Source organism: Acinonyx jubatus, chromosome A3, assembly GCF_027475565.1.
Source record: "Acinonyx jubatus isolate Ajub_Pintada_27869175 chromosome A3, VMU_Ajub_asm_v1.0, whole genome shotgun sequence".
In the NCBI taxonomy this organism is placed as follows: Eukaryota; Metazoa; Chordata; class Mammalia; order Carnivora; family Felidae; genus Acinonyx; species Acinonyx jubatus.
The window spans coordinates 29,347,921-29,370,296 of record NC_069388.1 but is presented as its reverse complement, the minus strand read 5'-3'; the positions used below and the strand labels follow the sequence as shown (position 1 = coordinate 29,370,296).

Genomic DNA, 22,376 nt, shown 5'->3' with positions numbered 1-22,376 from the left:
TTGTTTGAAACATTATGGCATGATTAGGAGGGTAGTCATTGTGAGCATTGAAGGGAAGAAAGGGCTTGTGTGTCTGAGGGAATGAAAATATTGTGCCATCATGGAAGGGAATGGTATGGGAGCAGCCATGAGCAACCTTGGCACTGATACAGGATGAAGCTGGGTGGTGGGTGGCTTCTATTCAAGAAGCCTATAGGGCAAGCCTATGTGCAAAAGAGGTCAGGCTCTACTTGTTAGAGGTTGTGAGGCTTATAGGCCTTGAACCTGGATGCCTTAAACTGGGTAGCTGCTGCTGCCCCAGATGCTAAGGTTAGCACTATTTCCCTCTAACTGAGCATCTAGTTTGTCTATTGGTATTCAGGCTCCAAACCTTCCTCTTGTACCTAAAAGCTGCCTCTACCTCCCCTATTTCTTTTCATGCCGCATTAACATGCACACTCCAGCACACTTACTCAGTTAGGCCTTTCTGCCTCCTGAAACCACACCTCCTCAGGAAAACTTGAAGTCTCCAGAATTCCTCACCTTTGCCTTTGTTCTTCTTGTCATTATAATCTCAAGCTTTGGGGCTGCATTCCTAGAGCTACAGCTCAAGGAATCAGTCCCTCTTCTTTGTCTTCTGCCCTCTGTAGTCTTATGGGTGCTCTGGGTGCTTCATCTCAGTTTCCAAACCCAGCCTTAACACTTATCATCTTAGCTCTCCATCCTTTCTTGGTCTGCCCCCTAGGGCCCATAGTGAGCGATTCTGTATGACCTTGACCACCCAGAAAACAACAGTTCTCCTTAGACCTGAATCCTCGGAACTGAAGAAACCACCTCTAGTGTCTACATCCCACCCATCTTTTGTGAATATAGAACAACAGGTCTCTGGTGTGTATAGAATCCCCTTATTGCCTAACTCAAATATTCCTTTGCTGGCCACAGGGACCCTTAGGCTCCCTTTACTGTCCTTCAGCTGAGACCCTACTACTCTTGTTGGGCCTTAAGTGAGGGATGTGGTCTCTTTAGAGCCAAGCCACCTTCTGCCAAAATAGGAGGAAGCAGAGTTTATAAACTCAGCGGCAGGGGCGCCTGGGTGGCGCAGTCGGTTAAGCGTCCGACTTCAGCCAGGTCACGATCTCGCGGCCCGTGGGTTCGAGCCCCGCGTTAGGCTCTGGGCTGATGGCTCAGAGCCTGGAGCCTGTTTCCGATTCTGTGTCTCCCTCTCTCTCTGCCCCTCCCCCATTCATGCTCTGTCTCTCTCTGTCCCAAAAATAAATAAACGTTGAAAAAAAAAAATTTTAAACTCAGCGGTAGAACAAACATACCCCAAAGTCTTTTTCAGTGTGTTCCCGTAGAAGACACCCACAAGTCAATGTGAATTTTGCCTCTCCCCATCAGCTGATAACATACTTGTTTTTTCTAATTTGCGTACAAAGACTGTGATGCCTCATTTCTCTCTGAAGCTCTAGGAGTGTACATCAGCTTCCCCAGAGCACGGGGCTCAGCATAAAAATCATGTAACTTGGGGTGCTGGGTCGCTCAGTCAGTTAAGCGTCCAACTTCAGGTCAGGTCATGATATTGCAGTTCGTGGGTTTGAGCCCTGAATTGGGCTCTCTGCCCCTCCCTGGCTCGTGCTCTCACTCTCTCAAAAATTAAATAAATAAATAAAAACATTTAAGAAAAATTGTGTAACTTAAGCATTACAGATACTAGTCTCTAGTTACCACTGTGGTTTGCCCTGGTACCTGTAAGGACATTGGGATCTAGCCCCCAAGATCCAACCCTCCAGCTCTGACCAGCTCTTTTTTCCTTCCAGGGAAAGTGCATTTCTTCTCTAGTGGTCTTCTGTTTTCTCACCGTCATCACGGAAGTATCGTCCTTTCCAAGGATCACATGAATTCCATTTTATTCTATGATGGGGTAGGTGTTTTACCAGTCCATGGCTTTGATGTTCAGAAGGATACTCACACTTCTGAGGTGAAAACCAAATAACTCCCTGTCCCTGTTCCTCCACCATGGGGCAGGATTGCCAATAATTTAATTTATTGAAGGATACTTTAAATACAGTTAACTATATCCATTTAAAGTTTTGATAAATGTATATACTTGTGAAACCACTGTCACAGTCAAGATACAGATGACTTCCATCACCCCTAAACTTTTTTAATGCTCTTTTGCAGTTCATCTTTCCCTCCACTTCTGGCTTCAGGCAACTACCACTTAGCTTTCTGTCACCGTAGATCAGTTTGCAGTTCTAATATGGGCTCCTGGATGGCTTAGTCAGTTAAGCATCTGACTCTTTGTATCAGCTCAGGTCATGATCTCACAGTTGTGGGGTCAAGCCTTACATTGGGCTCTGCACCGAGTGTGGAGCCTGCTTGGAATTCTCTGTCTCCCTCTCTCTTTGCCCCTCCCCTGCATGTGTGCACACACACTCACTTTCCCTCTCAAAGTAAGCAAATAAAATAAAATAAAATAAAATAAAATAAAATAAAATAAAATGTTACATAAATGGACATCATACATTCTGTACCCTTTTGAGTCTGGCATTTTTCATTCAGCATAATGATTTTTAGATTCACCCATGTTTGTATCAATAGTCTGTTTCTTCTTATTGCTTTATTGCCGAATGGTATTTCATTATTTGGATATAACAAAATTTATCAGACTAATTTATAATTTGAAACTCTAGAAAGTCTCAAGGAGAGAATTTACTAAAAAGTAAAAAAGTAAACTGGATAAAATGTTTTTGGTGATTAGAACAAATTATTTTCTATTAATAATTCTGTCTTTATTAACATGAAGTTAGTTAGCAGATATATGGAAGTACATCAGGAACAGCCTCACACTACCATGTAAAACAGTAAATTGGCAAAGAATAAATAAAAGGTTCTATTGGCAAGGAGAAATGCAGTAAGTAATATGAATGTCCAGCCATAGGGGTAGCTTTAGAGGATAGTGGGATGCAATCTTTGAAAATATTCACAGATAGTTTGTAGCAAGTTGGCAGGTGCTGATGGTAAATGAAGTTTTAAAAGCAGGGTCCTGGGGGGTGCCTGGCTGGCTCAGTCAGTCCAATATGTGCCTCTTGATCTCTGGATTGTAAATTGAGCCCCATGTTGGGTGTTAAGATTAGTTCTCTCTCTCTCTCTCTCTTTCTCTCCTTTTTTTTTTTTTAAAGTTTATTTATTTTGAGAGAGAGCGCACATGCACAGGAGAGGCTGTCAGCATGGAGCCTGACTTGGGGCTCAAACTCACGAACCATGAGATCATAACCTGAGCTGAAATCAAGAGTCGGACTCTTAACCGACTGAGTTACCCTGGTAACCTTAAAGATAAAATCTTCAAAAAATAAAATAAAATAAAATAAAGTAAAGTAAAATAAAATAAAAGCAAGGTATGGAATTAGAAAGATAAATACAATTTTGCACTGCCTGAAAAAGGCAAGTCAGTAAATGAATAGGAAAAAAGACTAGAAGGAAAATTACTAAGATGTTAGATGTGGTTCGGTTTAGACTATGGAACTTTGGATTGACTTTTTTTTTAACTTTCTCTATTCTATTTTTATATTTTTTCAAAACTTTAATTAGTGAACATGTTATTTTTATAATGAAAACAATTTTTTAAAGAAGCTTTTCCCTAAGATCAGGACCAAGACAAGAATGCTCATTTTTGCCACTTCTATTCAATATAGTATTGGAAGTTCTAGCTAGAGTGGTTAGGCAAGAAAAAGAATTACAAGGCATTTAAATTGGAAAGGAAGAAGTAAAATTATCTCTCTTCACAGATGGAATGATCTTATATGTAGTAAACGCTAAAGATTCACACATAAAACCTGTTAGAATTAATAAATGAATTCATCAAAGTTGCAGGATACAAAATTGACACCAAAAAATCAGTTGTATTTGTATACCCTGGTAATGACCAGTCTGAAAAAGTTAGTAAAAAAACAATTCCATTTACAATAACACCAAAAAGAATAAAATAAAATACTTAAGAATAGATTTACCCAAAGAAGTGGAGACTTATATGCTGAAAACTACAATGCATTGCTGAAATTAAAGAAGTTCTAAATAAATGGAAAGACATCCCATGTTCATGGGTAGGAAGACTTAACATTATTAAGACCACAATTCTACCTAAAGTGATCCACAGAGTCAGTGCAGTCCCTATCAAAATTCAATGGCATTTTTTGCAGAAATAGAAAAACCCACCCTGAAATTCATATGGAGCCTCAATGTATGCCCAAACAACCAAAATAATCTTGAAAAGAGCAAAGTGGAAGGACTCACACTTCTTGAGTTCAGTACTTACTACAAAGCTACAGTAATCAAACAACCGTATGGTATTAGCATAAGGTCAGACCAATAGAATAAAATTGCCCAGAAATAAACTTTTGCATATATGGTCAAATGAGTTTTGACAAGGGTGCCAAGACCATTCATTGGGGAGGGACAGCCTTTTCAACAAATGGTGCTGGGAAAATTAGATATCCACATGCAAAAGAATGAAGTTAGATCCTTACTTTATTCTGTATACAAAAATCAACCAAAATGGAGCATAGACCGAAATGAAGAGCCAAAACTACTAAACTCTGAGTATAAAACACAGGAGCAAAATCCTCATGACTGACCTTAGAGTAGGCAGTGATTTCTTGAATATGACACCAAAAGCCCAGACAACAAATGAAAAAATATATAAATTGGACTTCATCAAAATTGAAAACTTCTGTGCATCAAAGTACAAGTGCAAGAAAGTGAAAACAACCCACAAAATGAGAGAAAATATTTACAAATCGTAGGGTGCCTGGCTGGCTCAGTTGGTAGAGCATGCAACTCGATATTGGGGTCATAAGTTTGAGCCCCACATTAAGTATAGAGATTGTTTTTAAAAAGATTGTAAATCTGATAAGGGATTAATACCATAGAAAGAGTTTTGAGGTGACGTTTTCAGTTTAGGAGAAAAGACCCTTGTACTTCCTGTATCTCCCATAACTGGGTATTGGAAAGCCAATACCATAATTCCATAATCCCAGCCATCCATAATTGAACCCTAGTATATCACATAATGTGAAAATAATTGCAGTGAAATTCATTATATGTGTTCTGACAGTAATCATGAGGACTAGTGTCATGCAAATGGCTTTTCTCACTGATGCTCCCTCTTTTTTCTCTTTAGGATTCCACCAGTGTTGTTGCTGCCCTTCTGATAGAGTTCAAAAGTTCTCTGCTTCCTCATCTCCCAGTTCATTTCCATGGATCAAGCAATTTTCTGATGATTGCCCTTTTCCCCAGATCAAAGATATACCAAGCATTTTACTCAGAGGTAACACCAATCATTAGTCAGCAAAACAAATACTTTTCTTTTCCTTAGGAGTTTAGATGGTAAGGCCACATCACAGGACTAACAGTGAAGTGATGAGAGGCAGAGCTGGGATGGTGGAAGTGGCTGCTTCTAATCCCTGTGGGTCCTGGAATGGTGCTTTTGCCATTGGGAGATGAGAACCTAAAAGAACCAAATAAAAGGCTTTTTAGCTGCTAAGACAAATCTTCTTTGTCCCTTTAAATCCTAATTAGAGTCATTTTTCTTTTAGCTACTTTATTGAATTGTTGGGCCATACCTATTGGATAAGAGCTCTCTAGCCCTCCCCAGTCTCTGCCCATGGTTCACAAGCCCTGCCCTTGTGAATGGTCCCACCTGACAGTCTGCATGTTATAGGCACTCAGTACAGGTTGCATGAGTGAGACAGCTTACCAAGAATTACACAACCCACTTAGAGACCATGCCATAGCCAAAGTTAAACACATGGCCAGCCTCATGACTGGTGGAAATGCTCGGAAAGGTCTGATTGCAGCAGCTTATAAGGGGACAGTGTCCCTCTCTCAGGACAGATTGACAGAACATGGAAGAGAGAAGGGTTGGCCTGGTTGCAGAGTGGCCTCTCAGGCTAGTCTATGTCTTACTCTTACTGCCTGCTCATCTTTCCTACCTCCTTGTGCTTGTCCTTTCAATCCAGGGACATAGAGATAGCACTTCAGATTCTTCTCAGCTATCTCTGTGCCCCTAAACAGGACTTGCTTGAACTGCTCCTTCTGTCTGGCCCTATTACCAGGGAAGAACATGCCTATGCTGCCAGAACAGTGTTACCTGACACCTTCCTCCGTGCTTCCTGGCTTCTGAAGGAACAGAATCCCTGGGAGAGGAACCCAGAAAGAAATTCTAGTTTTGAAAAATACAGAACAAAATTGCTTCAGGCGTCTATTTTTGAAACAAACTTGTTTGTTATGATGGTTTTTCTCTGTCCTGACAGTCTAGATTTTCAACAACCATCAAATCCCCACGTGGATTCCATATCCTGTTGTTGGGTTTAAAGTGTTCTTTGCTCAAATTCTGTTTTGTTTAGGTCTTCTCCCCCTGGCAACAGCAGGCTAACTCAGGGCTGTCTTTAAAAGTGATCCAGGAAGATGGATTATCTGTGGAACAAAAGAGATTGTAAGTGGCTGCCTTCAGTGTTTATGCTTGTTTCCCTAAGCTGTGTGTGTCTGCTCTCTCTGCAGGACGACTTACGTTATGTAACACAGGGGTCTTGGCTTCTGAAAGGGCCAGCACAGTCATTTCAGTGCTGCCACTTGCAGGTAGCCAGTGCCCTTGGGGAAACAGAAGTCAAGAGAGATGAAATCCACCAAGAATCAGAAACCTGTAATATTACCAAGGGTTTCAGGCAAGCCTTCCTCTCTGGGTACACCAGTTGTCACACACTAATACCGCACTGTGTTTAAGTCATTGAGATGCTTATTTTGGAAGTGTTGACTCTGTCACAAGACTCTGGCTTGAAAGCATCAAGTTATGTAAAGTGTGGTGCTATAGGGAGATGGAGTTCTAATCTGTGAGCTTTTGATATTCCAGACACTCCAGTGCGCAGAAGCTCTTCAGTGTCCTGAGCCATTCTGCTGGGGAGAAACGGAGTCCTCTAAAGCTACTCCCAGCCAAACTCCCAGAGCTGGACTGGTGAGCTCTGGTTTTCTGTTTATAGATGTTTCATGGTATGGCTTTTGAAATGTCAGAGACCCCAGCGTTGGTCCTTTCTATGCTGCTCTTTCCAGGGGCCCCTGGGTGGCTCAGTCGGTCAAGCGTCCGTCTTCGGCTCAGGTCATGATCTCACGGTTCGTGGGTTCGAACCCCACATCGGGCTCTGTGCTGACAGCTCAGAGCCTGGAGCCTGTTTTAGATTCCGTGTCTCCCTCTCTCTCTGCCCTTCCCCCACTCACGCTCTGTTTCTCTCTGTCTCAAAAATAAATAAACATTAAAAAAAAATTCTAAGCTGCTTTTTCTTTGTAGCTTCTTAGGGATCAGTGTAAACAGTAGTAGTGACACACCATATAGTTTTATTCTCTAGAGAGTATCTGTCTAAGGTTTCTTTTTTAGCAGTTAAGGCGTTTCTCATGTGAAGGAGCACATTCAGGCAAGGCTGGCAGTGGTAACATTAGCATTGTCTTTGTTTTTCTAGGTTTCTTCAGCATTTTGCCATCAGCAGCATTAGTCGAGAGCCTGTGATGAGGACCCATCTCCCAGTCCTGCTACAGCAAGCTGAAATCAACCCTTCTCACCGAGTAGAAAATGACAAGGTACAGCAGCTCAGCAAATATGCTGGGAATTCACAGGAAGATAAGCCTGATAGCCTGCCCTTTGATCTTCTGTGTCAGTTAACAAAAAGAGCTCAAGCAGGGTCCCTTTTGTAAGACTCTCCACCTCCTAGGATACTGATGTAATGATATACAGGAAACCTACTCTGTACAGTGACTGTGTACAGGTGTCTGTACTGACCCCAGCCAAGCCCTGTAGCAGCCATAAAGCCCTAGCACCTTGCCATGCCCTCCCCTGGCTTCTCCACGTCTTTCAGATTCTTGCTCAGTGCTCTCATCCCATCAGCCTTTTCTGTTTGTGACAAGGACTTACCTGGAAGTGGGTGACACATTGAGCTTAATAAGAGGAAGGGCCTTATTGGGCCTTGCTGGCATCACTAGGGTAAGGTGATACTTTATAAACACTGTCTTCCCAAGAGTGGATTTTAATCTGCTCCCACCTCACATGCCCCTCCTTTTGACCCCTCCCACCATTTCTCTGGAACCAGAAGTCAATATACTCCAAGAGGGCATTTATTTATACATAAATCTAGAAGACACTCACCTGCAAAAGAAAATAGGAGTACCAAGCAGTTAGAAGCCTGGTTTTTCCCTAAGGCAAGAGTTTAAAATGAAAATGCCTACTCATTAAAAGGGTGCTATAGGACTGGCCTTAAAGTAAGACGGTGTCTGGCTATAAGCACATGTGCTGTGATTTGAGAGCCAGGGACTTGGGCGCTGAGGAATAGGACCAGGGTGGGGAGGAGGATAAACAAGAAGTTGCATGGAATACTGCCCACGGGGACAGTAAGGGATATAGAGTAGGAGCCTGGTTGGAAGGGAGGAAGGAAAACTTCTGGTTCCCACAAAAGAAGAGAGATCCACAGCCATCTTTGTGCTGATGTGACCAACTAGAGTGGTAACTGCCACCAGCTAAGCTTTAATCTAACTCATCTGTGACCAGGCCCATCCCAGTGAGTCTTGTGAAATAAAAATTTACATCGAGGGGTGCCTGGGTGGCTCAGCCGGTTAAGCATCCAACTTCGGCTCAGGTCATGATCTCGTGGTTTGTGGGTTCAGGCCCCACGTTGGGCTTTGTGCTGACAGGTCGGAGTCTGGACCCTGCTTCGGATTCTGTGTCTTCCTCTCTCTCTGGCCCTCCCCCACTTGCACTCTGTGTCTCTATATCAAAAAATAAATACACATTAAAAAATTGTTTTAAAAATTTACATTGATACTGTTCAGTAGGTGTATGGTTCCTTTCCTCCCCTGCTCCACCTCTTCTCTGTCACTGGATTTCTTTAAGTTGCTTCAGAATACATACCTGCAGAGGGCCCTGTTTTCATCTGGTTGTGTGTTAAGGCTAAGACAGTCCAACCTGCTCTTCACCTAGTCAAGATTCAGACGTACTTCCTACATTCTGTTTGCTTCCTTAGCTCAGGCCATTTGGCTTGGGTGGATTGGGCAGCCAGACAGAAACATCCCCATGCCACTCCTCTTCCTTGGCCGAGCTTACTTACCACACCAGTTTAGCCTGTGGCACTTTGTCTCAGACCTCCTTTCTGCCCAGTGTTTTCCATGGTATTTTAACTGATCTAGTCAAGCCTGCTGCATAGAAGTTATATTAGTAACACTACATTTTACGTGGTGTTTGCTATGTCCCACACACACTGTTCTAAACACTTTACATATATTAACTCAGTTAACCATCACACCCACCTGCAAGATAGGTTCTGTTATTAGCCCAAGGACATATATCTAGGTGAGTGCTGGTGCTGAGGTTCAAACCCACAGAACCTGGTTCCAGAAATCATTTCTCTTAACCTGTTACACAACGCTGCCTCCCTGTTGAATGACAAACTCACGTGACTTTTCTTTCATGTAGGTAACTATCAGCATTGTAACTGGCCTCCCAGGCTGTCATGCTAGCGAGCTCTGTGCTTTCCTGGTCACTCTGCATAAGGAATATGGCAGGTTAGTACGGCTGCTGCCTTTGCTTTGGGGAAAGGGATTCTATGCCTGGTCCCACATAGGCACTGGGAAACCTTCAACATGTACTGGCCTTTGGTGTGATTGGTATTAGCACAGGAGCCATCCATCCATTCATTTAACACATTTATACTGAACACGTCCTGTATGCCAGACATTGTTCTAAGTGTGGGCGACAAATGAAAAAAAAAAAAAAGACTAAAAATGTCTCTGCCTTTGTGGACCTTACATTCTAGTTTAGGAAGACAATTAACCAGATAAGGAAAGTAGTATATTAGCTAGTGAAAAGTGCCACAGAGATAACAAAGTAGAGAAGGGTATAGGGATTGCCAAGCTGGGAGGGAGGTCCCAGTTTTAAATTGGGTGCTCAGGGAAGACCTCACTGAGAAGCTGGCATTTGAGCAGAGGCCTGAGGAGATGAGAGGAGTGAGTCTTTGGAAATCTGGAGACAAGCACTATAGCAGCAGAACTAGCACAGGCAAAGGCCAGGGAGTGTGCCTGGTTAACAGGGCAACTCAGGACCAGGGTGATTAGAACTTGGGAGCTGGTGGGTGTGATCCGTCCCTCACCACAAGGGGACTGCATCCGTTCCAGTGCATCTGGGACACGTTGGCTTAGGGGAAATTGGGAAGATCGTTCATCCATCACTTTCATATGGCTGGCAGATTACTAAACATCCCTGGCTAACTGAACAGGCATTTAATATCTAGTCAGTCTACCTCGAAGTAAGGCATCTTGCAGGAGGCCATAAGGGAGATGGAAAAGATGGAGAAGATGGAAATCACCTAGAAGTTTGGGAGTTTAGGGAGATGTGGGAGGTTGGACAAGTTTTACAGAGATGCTCCAGAAATATTGGTCTTCTTACAAGTACTAAGTAGCTAGCCAGTTCCTCCCTTGTTTCCATTTCTTTTGTTGTAGAAATAGTCTGAATTCTTCACCCTGCTCACTTCTTAGCAAAAATTTTACTCAGCACCAGACTGAAGCCATTTTATTGGATGGTCCTTCAGGAAATGACTGCCCAGTCATAAGGAGTCTTTCTCAATTCTGAAGTCTGATTAATGGTCATGTGCTTACCTGACCTTTTCCCCTGTGGCAAGGCATTTCCTGTCAAAAGTTCCAGTGATAGTGGTTTCAGGATACGGAGCTCCCCAGGCCTCCTGTGCGGGGTCACTGGGCAGAATGTCTGTGGAAGTACTGGTCACATTTGGATCCACTGGCTGAGTCTGTGGGGCCCGGCCATCAGGCAGCCCCCATGCTGAGATTATACTTGCCGTTTCCAGGTGGATGGTATACCGCCAAATCATGGACAGCTCTGAATGTTTTCATGCTGCCCACTTCCAGAGATACCTTTCCAGTGTCCTGGAGGCCCAGCAGAACCGCTCTGCCCGCCAGTCAGCCTACATCCGCAAGAAGATTCGACTGCTAGTGGTGTTGCAAGGGTGAGCACTGGAAGTCTTCCGGGGACAATGGGAATGGTGATGACCTTGCCATTACTGTTGTATTTTGTGTGTGGCTAGCCTGGGACACAGAATGACCTCCACATTTGCATGAACAGAGTCTGCACTACCCAGAGAGGCCTCAGACAAGCAAGGACTCCGGTTACCATCTTGTGGCCCAGAGAGCTGCTGTAGCTTTCCCACAAGTTTTAAGTTTGGTTTCAGCACGATGGTATCCTCAAAATTCTCTATCCTCACGGTAGAGAATTAGGGAAGAGATTCTCTGGGCAAGATTCTTCGATAATTCTTGTAACAGTAGTGGCCCTGAGGTCTCTTCCTTTGCTGTCTGTTTCAATCCTCCCTCATGTGGAGTTGCAGAGGCAGCCCCTATCCTCTGCATTCTCGACCCCCACCATTCCCAGGATGGCTGGTCCAGGAGGTTTTCCTGGGACCCTCAGTGGGGAACATGAATAGTCCAGTTGGGCAGGAAGCTCCCTGTGAGGATAGGTTGGACAGAGTGAGTACCACTGCTTCAGTGACCCTAGCTGAAAGGAGTTTACCTCGACCTGTTTGTTCTAAGGCCTTCCAGGGAGGAGCCCTATGCAGGCCCACCACCCCCCAGGCCCAGAAGAGAGCATGCCAGGTCAGGGAAAACATAGTCTGTGGTCTTGATGATGGCTGGTAATACGGAAGCTTTTGGCAGTTCTCACAAAGCGCTTTTGTGCTATGCTATGTTTTTTGTGCTTGTAATAATTACTGTTTGCAATTGGCTAATTGTTTCCAGTAGAGAGCAGGCCCAGATCCAAAGCTCTGTTGGGTTTCCTGGGCGGATGGATGGTGAGAAGTGGAGAAAAGCTGGGCTGGTGGTCCTCAGTCAGGAGGTGGACAGCATTGTGCACTCCACCAAGCCGTCGTTCCTCTTCTTCAGGCCTTGTTCTCACACCTGCCCTGGCCTTCCCTTCTGTCAGCCCTTTTGTCCTGTTTGTGGGCTGAGGTCATGAAAGCACAGAGCAAGAGTCTAGGCTTGAAACCACTTGTTTTCTTCTGGCTTTCCATCACTTCTGATGGTCAAAGGAATGGATTGGTCCCTGCCAGAGTTGAGAGTCATTGGGAGTGTGGACCTGGAGTCAAATTCAGCAGTTTGCCATTGTGCAGCTGAGGGCATTACCATCTTCCATCACTTGACAAAGCATCGTTGACTCCTTGTCTCTGGCAGTACAGGTCTGCAAAAGTGTCAGCTGCCCTGGTTGTGCTGGACTGCAGTGACCGTGTATGGCCAGCCCACTCTCAGACCCAGCTTTTGCGCAGTCGAAGTCCCAGGATGCTAGGGATCTCAGCTTTCCTGAGGGACTCAGTGGAAATACCAGCAAAATGCTATGGCTCTCGCTAAGACATGGTTCTTATGGGCCAGGCCCATTCTCTTGAGGCTCAGCAGGGAACTCATGGCTGCCTCCTTTTTGCATGACCATCTCCTTGGGACTGGACCTTCATGCCCAGTATTGAGGTTGCCAGTGAAGGGAGACTCCAGAGGTTTCTCAAATTGAGATTTATACTCCCTGGATATGGCTTTTATCTTCATTTATAGGGTTCATGGGGGAACACTGTGGTCTAGGGCAGTTTTCTTTTGTCCCCAGAGTGGCCTGGTTCCATTTGACTTCCTACAGCAGTGGGGCAGTGGTGTTGAGCTTTGACATTCACTGGAGCTGTTAATTGTTCTTTTAAAAATTAATGTATTTTGAAATGATAAAATTTTAGAAATAGAGGACAGATTGGTGGTTGCCAGGACTTAGGGATGGGAGTGGGAGGTAGGAAGAAGGTGGGTGTGGTCATAAAAAGACAACACAAGGGAACCAAGTGGTGGTGGAACTGTTCAGTGTCTTGACGGTGGTGGTAGATACAGGAACCTATGCAGGTAATAAAATTGTCTAGAACTTACAGACAGACACATAAAACTGGAGAAATCTGAATTAAAAAAAATAATTTTAAGGAATTTGAGAGATTATATTTGTTTATACTCCAGAATATTGTAAAAAATTATTCTTTAAATTATCTACACTTAAAGTCTCTCTCAAAACAAAAATTGAATTATTAATCTAAAACACATGCCCAAATTGTAGGCTTAAATTGCAAACATAAAACAGAGGCCAAAGGACAGTTGAATGGGGTATGTTGTTTCAGAATAAAGAAAGTAAAAATCCTGCTGGGGTTTTGTTTTGTTTCTTTGTTTTGCTTTTATTTTTAATAAAGAGAGAACTGACAAGAAAGAGGCAGCCATGAAGAACCGGGGGTTTTTGTGTGTGTTTGTTTTTGTTTTTTTGGTTTTTTTTTTCCTTCATCATGCATTTGAGGCAGTTTATTAGCCAAAGTGATCGAGTTCGGGCTCTGGTAGCTGGAGCAGTGTGCTTCCTTCCGTAGTGAAGCCTGCCTCCTCCTGTTGGGAGGCCCTGGCCAGGATGATTACAGGGCAAGGGCTGAGGAGGGAGGGAGAGCCTAGCAGCCTCCTCCCCACAACAAGTACAGTGAGTGACAGACACCAAGGGCCTCCTGTCTTGCCACAGCAGTTCCTGGCTGCAGTGCCCACATTCATCACCTCGATAACACTGCTCCCACCAAGGATTTTGGGGCCTGTTTTCATTCCAACCTTGTTTCCATTAAATGGAATGCTCTGAAAACCTGGGAATTACCAGCCACCCTCTCTGAAGGAAAACCCAGGATATTAAAATGACCAAAATGACCAGGATTTGGTAAATCTTTCAGTTCTTTTCTGCCCTCAGAAAGGATTCTCTAGGCTCATACCAGACATGGAAAATAAAAAGCTTCCGAAACTTATTTTTAGAAGAGAGAGAAAACTGATGCTTAGGAGCAAGGCTGGGGCACTTAACCAGGAGGGTTAAATCTGGTAAACATGAACACAAAGAGATTTGGGGCAGTGTGCAAGCATCAGTCAGTCCTACTTAACAAGGGTGCAGAACGTCTGGCAATGCAGGCAGTGTGGGGTGCTCTCTTGCATCCAGGCCTAACTAGACACTGCAGAACCAGGAGAAGGAACCCCATGTGGACATCCACACGTGCGCCCAGGCAGGGGGAGAAACCGGGGAGCAGAGGGCTCACTCTAACAGCTCTCTGGCTACCAGGCACTCATGGGGAAGCTCTAAAACCAGGCACACCCTGTTCTTGATTGAAGTACTGCTAGTTGGTCAGGACAGAGGCAGACCTGGGGATTGGGATGTGAATATTACAGTCTGGGATAAAGCCAAGTGCCATTTTGCAGATGAATTATTTGTAGAAACTCAGGGAGTGGCTCAGGCAGGCTATACCTTTCCCCCCAGCCACCATCACTGGCTTCCCAAGGGCCCAGGCTAGGACCCAGGCCCCTATGATCAGTAAGGATGCCTTCTGATTTCCCTTCCCTCTATAGGAACTGACCTTTTGGTGATAGGCTGGGAAAATGTTCTCTACAAGGTAAAGAGGGAAGGCCCCTTCTTGGAGTGGCCATGGGTCTACCCATGATTGAACATCCAGTTCCTTCATCTATCCTGCTTAGGCACCATAGAGTACACCATTCAGTCACTTTACATTATTATTGCAGAAACAGACTAAAAACAAATAAATGAGAAAATACAATGTAGCTGATGTTCAGTGCTGTAGGGAAGAATTTCGTGGGGACCGGTGGTGCCAAAAGGAAGGTTGCTGTGTCACATAGGCTGCAGGAAGTCAGAAGATCCCTCTCTCATAAGATGCCATTTGAGCAGAGACCTGAAGGGAACAAGGAAGCAAGCCTGGCAGATATCTGCGGAAAAGAGCACCACAGGAAGGGACTGAGAATGCCAGGGTGGAAATATGCCTGGCATGTTCAGGGAAGAACCAGGAGGTCAGGATGGGTAGATTGAGGTAAGGGAAGGAATAGTAGGAGGAGAAAGTCCTTGCAGTGTGGGAGTCAGATCATAGACCACCGCGGGGGCTGAGGTAAGGGCTTTAGCTTTTTTATTTTCTTTAATTTTATTTAAATTTAATTTTTTTAATATTTTTGAGAAAGAGAGCATGAGTGGGGGAGGGGCAGAGAGAGAGGGAGACACAGAATCTGAAGCAGGTTCCAGGCTCTGAGCCATCAGCACAGAGCCTGATGTGGGGCTCAAACTCACGAGCTGCAAGATCATGACCTGAGCCGAAGTTGGACACTTAACCAACTGATCCACCCAGGCGCCCCGTAGGGACTTGAGCTTTGACTCTGAGTGGGATGAAGCCACTCCGTGGCTTAGCACAGTGGGGTCAGCATGATCCTTCTAGCTTCTGTGTTGAAGACAGGTCGGGCAGGGCCAGGGACAGAAGTAGGGAGGTCTGTGAGGTGTACCTGGATGGCTCAGTCGGTTAAGTGTCCAACTTCGGCTCTGGTCATGATCTCACAGTTCGTGAGTTTGAGCCCCACATTGGACTCTTTGCTATCAGTGTGGAGCCTGCGTCAGATCCTCTGCCTCCCTCTCTCTGCCCCTGCCCCGCATGCATGTGCATATGCGTACTGGTGCACGCGCTCTCTCTCCCTCCCTCTCTCTCTCTCTCTGAAAAATAAACATTAAAAAAAAAGTAGGGGGGCGCCTGGGTGGCGCAGTCGGTCAAGCGTCCGACTTCCGCGAGGTCATGATCTCGCGGTCCGTGAGTTCGAGCCCGCGTCGGGCTCTGGGCTGATGGCTCAGAGCCTGGAGCCTGTTTCCGATTCTGCGTCTCCCTCTCTCTCTGCCCCTCCCCCGTTCATGCTCTGTCTCTCTCTGTCCCAAAAATAAATAAACGTTGAAAAAAAAAAATTAAAAAAAAAAAAAGTAGGGAGGCCACTGAGGAGGCTGTGGGGTGATCTGTGCAAGAGATGGTGACAGTCCTGGCCCAGTAGCAGTGTGAGAATGTAAGCAGCCATCTCATTCTAGTTATAGTTTAAAAATTGAGAAAAAATGGAGTCAATGACGACGCAACAAATTTTTTGGCCTGGCAGCTAAAAGAATGGAGTCCCCTCTGCTGAGAAGGACAAGGCCTTGGGAGGAGCATGCATGGGGGAGTTAAATGATAAACATATTACATTCTAACTAAAAATAATTAAAGTTGGCTCTGGAAGTTGTAGTTTAGAGGGAGTTCCCAGCAGGAAAGACAAATGCAAGCGGGGTTTGACATGTGTCTGCTGACCTACAGAGGTACCTGATGATCCCCATTCTCTCTTGTCTGCATGTTCTGTGAAGCAGAAGGAGAGGGGAAAGCTATTAAAGGAAATAGACCAACATCGAAGCTCCTAGGTTGATTGGAAAACAGGCCTAAGGACACCAATCCCACCTTCAGAGCGCCAGGGTCATCTGCAGGCTTCCCTTCACTCCTAGAAGTGATGGGGGCTTCTTCCACTCACTCTTGCACAGTTAGGAGTACTAATGGAGTTTGGGAATGCAGAAACACTGTGGGATGCAGGGACGGGCTCTGAATCATGAAGTGGGATGACCCCAAGGAACCTAGTCACAGGTACCTCCTCGTGGTTTTCCTTCCACTCTTGCTCACTCAGCCCCTCAGTGTGCCCCTCTTCCCCCATTCTGCGGCCCCAGTCAGTAAACTAATCTTTCTCTTTTTTACCCCCAGCTACACAGATGTCATTGATGTTGTCCAGGCCCTGCAGACCCATCCAGACTCAAATGTCAAGTCCTCCTTCACCATTGGTGCCATCACGGTGTGTGTGGAGCCCCTGAGCTGCTACATGGACCACAGGTACATACTTCGGATTATCTCCAGCCCACAAGACGTGATGGGTTTAAGTGTACAAAAAGCGATTTTCTCCCACCCACCAGAAGGAGACACATCTTTACGTGTTATTGTCTTCTGGAATGCATTAGTCTACCTTATATATAATGAATGCTCAGTTATTGCTTGATTTGTGCTAGGTTTTCAGGAGATGCCTATACACTGGCAGCCTCTCACCCCTTTTTTTTTTGCACTGAAAAGTTGCCCATCTAGAGTAGTGGGACTTGAAACGGCTTCTCCCATAAAAAAAGGATGTCCATGGGGCACCTGGGTGGCTCAGTCAGTTAAGCGTCCGACTTCAGCTCAGGTCATGATCTCACGGTTCGTGGGTTCAAGCCCCATGTCAGGCTTTGTGCTGACAGCTTGGAGCCTGGGACCTGCTTCGGATTCTGTGCCTCCCTCTCTGTCTGCCCCTTCCCTGCTGCCCCTCCCCCACACACTCTCACTCACGCGTGCGTACTCTCTCTCTCTCTCTCAAATAAATAAACATTAAAAAAAAAAAAAAAAAAGAATGCCCATGGCAGCCTTTCTTTTCCTCTTTACTACAGGGGGGAGATGATTTGTTTCCCAAGGTACTTGGAGTATCTTATAGATAATTTTTCCTATGCTTAAGCCACCTTAACCTCGGTTAATGACATTCATTCTTGCTACTAATAGGTGAACTATTTTTTTCTCTAGACATTGGAAGTAATATAACAACAATGAAAATTGGATAATTATTTACCCATAATCTCACTAACACAGTGGTTTAAGTATTATAATTTTTGTGAATTCCTTGCCTTTTTTGTCTGCATGTCTTCACAGTTGCAGTCTACATATAACTTTATATGCTTCTTAGATTAGCATATACTATATAAGTTAACATATATTCCAGTAGCACAGTGGTAATTGTGCATATGGCTGGATATGATTGTCTTAACAGTTTCTCCACAGTTAGTCACATAGGATGTCTCCAACTTTTCACTATTATAAATAATGCTGTAGGAACATTTTTATCCATATAAATTTCTCAAATTTGAGATAATTTCCTTAGAATCTTCAAAGGGATATTATTAATTAATTGTATGATCAGTTTTATTACTCTTCATTCACAGCTGAAAATTGCTTTCCGAGTGGGTTTTGTGGTTTATACCTCTCCAGTGGTGTCTGGAAGTATCTATTTCATCATCAGAGCACTCCTTACTGGGGAGAGATTCAAACATTACATTGTCCCTTCAGAGAGCTATTTGACTTCCTGTCCCTTTAGCCTAGTGGAATGTATCCCAGGTCTGTAACCACGTGTTCTTTCTGACTAGTCCAAATTACTGTTCTCTCCTGGAAACTAATTGATCTACCCTTCAACCTTCATCTGAAAGAGCTCCCTTCCTATTTAAGTCCCAAGTTGATATCTTCAGATGTCTCTTATAAATTATATTGGAGGTTACTTCCCTTATCACCTTGACTGATTTCAAGAAATGTCTTCGCCATATCTCTTCTCTTTAGCTGTGACTTAGGTTCTGCTCTCCCATAAAAAAGCCAAGGTGGTCTGTTTCCTTTTGTCCTAGGTTATTGTGGTGAATGCTGAGCATCACCACTGTACTTTGGGCTACTGTATTGACTCTTACATGCCACCTTTCTATCAGTCGTGTTTCTTCTTTTCCTCAAGTTTTCATTTAAAGATAAACTAAAGGGGCGCCTGCCTGGCTCAGTTGAAGGAGCATATGACTCTTTATCTCAGGGCTGTGACTTCCAAGTCCCATGTTGGGTATAGAGATTACTTAAAAATAAAATCTTAAAATGAATAAATAAATAAATAAAGATGCACTAAAGCAGAAGGAGATTTAATGTGAGACAGATAATACCATTTTTAAAAGGTAGGAAAAGATAGTAATAAGCAAACGACAGATGGGGATTATACTTCAGAAGAATTAGCCTAGACGAGTACTCTTCTGCACTGTCAAAAAAAAAAAAAATTAAGAAGAAGAGAAGTTAATAGGGTGAGGTGGGAAGAGCTCAGAGAAGTTATATAAAAGGTCTGGGGAAGTGGGCAGGAGGGATCTTCTTGGGGTGATACAAATGTTCTAAAATTGAATTGTGATAGTTGCATACTTCTGTAAATTTATGTTAAAAATCATTGCACTGTACACGTAAAATGAATGAATGTTATATGCAAGTTATACCTCAGTAAAACTCTTAAATAGAAAAGATCAGGGAGACCAGGGAGTTTAGTTAGCAAATACAGATAGAAAATGAACTGCTAGAGCCCTAGAAAGAAAATGAAGACAATAATAAAACCACCATCGCAATAAAAAAATCTCAATCAAAGCAGTGAGAAGTAGAATAGACACTGCTAAAACTTAAGTCTGTTCAGAGAGCCTCAAGCTTGATAAAATAACAAAGTGAAGAGGAAAAATAGACAAATTAAGATCATTAGAGAAAAGAGAGGAACTGTGGAATATAGACTTAGCTTTTGTGAGTGCCGAAACCATTTCTGTTTAATGCTTAACGCAAGTAAGTGCTCACGAAATATCTGGTGAATAAATGGGTGTGCCAGCATGTGAGGACTAAAGGTCCTTAAGAGAATTCAGATATATGAGAAGTATATAAAAGGACCAAAGATGAGCATGTAATTCTATTTAAGAATAGAATAAGGCTATATCATGTGTGAATTATGGTCATGGAATATAAAAATACAAGTAACAAAATCATGCATGTTAGTATAAGTATACTAATTTCCTCTTTTTTTCATATTAGGACATCAAAAGTATTAAGTCAGTAAGTCAAAGTTACTGATTGGCTAATTTTTTTTTAGAAATTAGAAATTTCCAAATTTACCTTTGAATTCCTTCCAGAAAGTAATTACTATAGTGGTCTACTGATGCTCTGTTGGAAAACTAATGATTAGTCCATGCATATGGGCTATGGGGCTATTCTATTCCATGTGCATGTGCATAGAATAAAAGAATTCCATGCATAGAATAAAAGAATTATGGCACACATGATCAAGAATAGAAACTTACTAAAGTTAAACCCGGGGCACCTAGGTGGCTCAGTTAAGCATCAGACTTCGGCTCAGGTCATGATCGCAGTTTGTAAGTTCGAGCCCCATGTTGGTCTCTGTGTTGACCGCTCAGAGCCTGGAGCCTGCTTTGGATTTTGTGTGTCCTCTCTCTCTACCCCTTCCCCACTCACAGTCTATCTGTCTGTCTGTCTCTCTCAGGAGTAAACATTAAAAAATTTTTTAAATAAGAAATAAAGTTAAACCCATTCCATTAAAAAAATAGTTTAAGTGGCCAGTGTTAAGCCCACCAATTTTAAAAAAAGAAAATTTTTTTACGTGGCCAGCTGTGGAAGATTTAAAATATGCCCACAGCAAAAACAGCCCCTTCCATCAAGAGTTGAAGAGTTGTATCTAGTTCTTATACCTGGAATTTGGGCTTGGGTATATGACTTGTTTTGGTCAATGGGACATCAAGAAGCAAGAAATAAGCAGAAGCTTAAAAAGCATTTACACATTGGGGCTTGCCCTCTCTTGCCTCTGGGAGCTGAGACTACCATATGAAGAAGCCTGGGCTAGGCTGGTAGAGGATGAGAGATCATGTGGAGAGATAGGCCTAGTCATCCCATTCCTCCCATCTGAGCTTGAGACCCCAGTTGGATGTGAATGACACCATCTTAGACCATCAGCCCCAGCTGAGCTGTTCCAAGCCAAAACAACTGCCCATCTAATCCACAGAATCATGAGGGATAATACGTCATCATCATTTGAAACCGCTTAGTTTTGGGGTGGCTTATTACATAGCAACAGTGTAGGAAAATAGGTACATTCAAAAGCAGTGTTGATAGGAATATAAAATGATATAATCTGTTTGAAGACAAATTTGGCCATTCCATTGCTAAAATTTCATATAATTACATTTGTACAAATGTGCAAAGATATATAGGTATAGGGGTGTTTGTTTCATATAGAATTCTTAATTCCAAACAGGAGAGCCTACTCCAGTATGTTTCAATGGAAAGAGATTTACTAAAGGACATTACAGCTTGCAGAGTCTCCAAGAGGGCCAGGATGTATTGGCTAGGCAGCCAGGAGCAATCAAACCTCTTAGGGCTGCCCTGGTAGGGGGGATATCTCAACCACTTCCTTCACCAGAAAATGGGATCTGCTTAGCATACATCCCCTCACTCACCTGACTCACTGCCTGTGGGAGTCTTGTAGTACATTTGGTTGGTGGAACTTAGGTCACATGCCTACCCCAGACTGCAAGAAAGGCTGGAAAGGTAGTTTGTGCTGTTTAAAAAAAAGTTGGACTTCGTAAGTTCAAGCCTAGGAAAGTTGTTTAGAAGGTACTGAGTAGTCTGAAACATGACAGATGTGCTCTGCAGTGTTCAAAACAGCACTGTTTATAAAATCAGGACGCCTGGCTGGCTTAGTAGAGTATGTGACTCTTGGCGTCGGAGTTGTAAGTTCGAGCCCTACTTTGTTTGTAGAGATTACTTAAAAAATAAAAAATCTTTATTTAAAAAAAACACTGTTTGTAATATCAAAGAATTGGAAATAATCCAAATGCTCATTAGTAAGAGACTGGTTAAATTTTGGGATATTCATACAATGGAATACTAGGCAGGGATTTAAAACAATTAAGTAGATTTTAACATGTAAAAATGTCCACAGTATTTTGTGAACTGAGAAAAGTAAATTGCCAAAACAATATGTATTTTTTAAATGTTTATTCCTATGTATATAGGAAATATCTAAAAGGATACATACCGAGGACACCTGGGTGGCTCAGTGGGTTGAGCATCCGACCCTTGATTTCAGCTCAGGTCATGATCCCAGGGTTGTGGATCGAGCCCTGCTTCGGTCTCTGAGCCAAAATCAAGAGTCAGTCGCTCAACCCACTGAGCCACCCAAGTACCCCCTACTTTTTTTGTTAAGTAATCTCTGTGCCCAATGTGGGGCTTGAACTCAAGACCCTGAGATCAAGGATTGCATGCTCTACCAATTGAGCCAGCCAGGCTCCCCAGGTTGTCTCCTTTTGAGTTGCAAGAGTACTTCATATTTTCTGAATCCAGGTCCTTTATCAGATATTTGATTTGCAAAAAATTTCTCCCATGGGTTATCTTTTTATTTTTTAGATGGTATCCTCTAAATCATAAAAGCTTTTAAATTTTAATGAAGTCCAGTTTATTTTTTCTTTTGTTGCTTGTATGTATGGTGTGATATCTAAGAAAGCATTGCCTAGGGGTGCCTGGGTGGCTCAGTAGGTTAAGCGTCTGACTTCAGCTCAGGTCATGATCTCACGGTCCGTGAGTTCAGGCCCCACATCGGGCTCTGTGCTGCCAGTTCAGAGCCTGGACCCCACTTCAGATTCTGTCTCCCCTTCTCTCTGCCCCTCCCCTGCTCATGCTCTGTCTCTCTCTGTCTCAAAAATAAATAAAAGCATTAAAAAAAAATTTTTTTAAAGCATTGCCTAATCCAAGGTCACAAAGATTTATTCCAGTGTTTTCCTCTGTTTTATAGTTTTAGCTCTTACGTGTAGACCTGTGTTCCATCTTGAGTTAATTTTTACATATAGCATGAAGTAGGAGTCTGACTTCGTT

General features: G+C 43.4%; 1 protein-coding gene across 3 annotated transcripts in view; it reads left to right on the top strand.

Annotated features, from left to right (window-relative positions):
• Window positions 1-22,376, top strand: part of DNAAF9 (dynein axonemal assembly factor 9) — a 130,562-nt gene that overhangs the window by 78,981 nt on the left and 29,205 nt on the right. For all 3 annotated transcript variants that reach the window (XM_027069661.2, XM_027069660.2, XM_027069659.2), the window contains exons 21-28: window positions 1,797-1,900; window positions 5,159-5,305; window positions 6,384-6,472; window positions 6,887-6,988; window positions 7,488-7,605; window positions 9,488-9,576; window positions 10,872-11,030; window positions 16,635-16,760. In XM_027069661.2, the coding sequence (XP_026925462.1) occupies window positions 1,797-1,900; window positions 5,159-5,305; window positions 6,384-6,472; window positions 6,887-6,988; window positions 7,488-7,605; window positions 9,488-9,576; window positions 10,872-11,030; window positions 16,635-16,760 (934 nt within the window). The remainder of the gene's footprint in view (window positions 1-1,796; window positions 1,901-5,158; window positions 5,306-6,383; window positions 6,473-6,886; window positions 6,989-7,487; window positions 7,606-9,487; window positions 9,577-10,871; window positions 11,031-16,634; window positions 16,761-22,376) is intronic.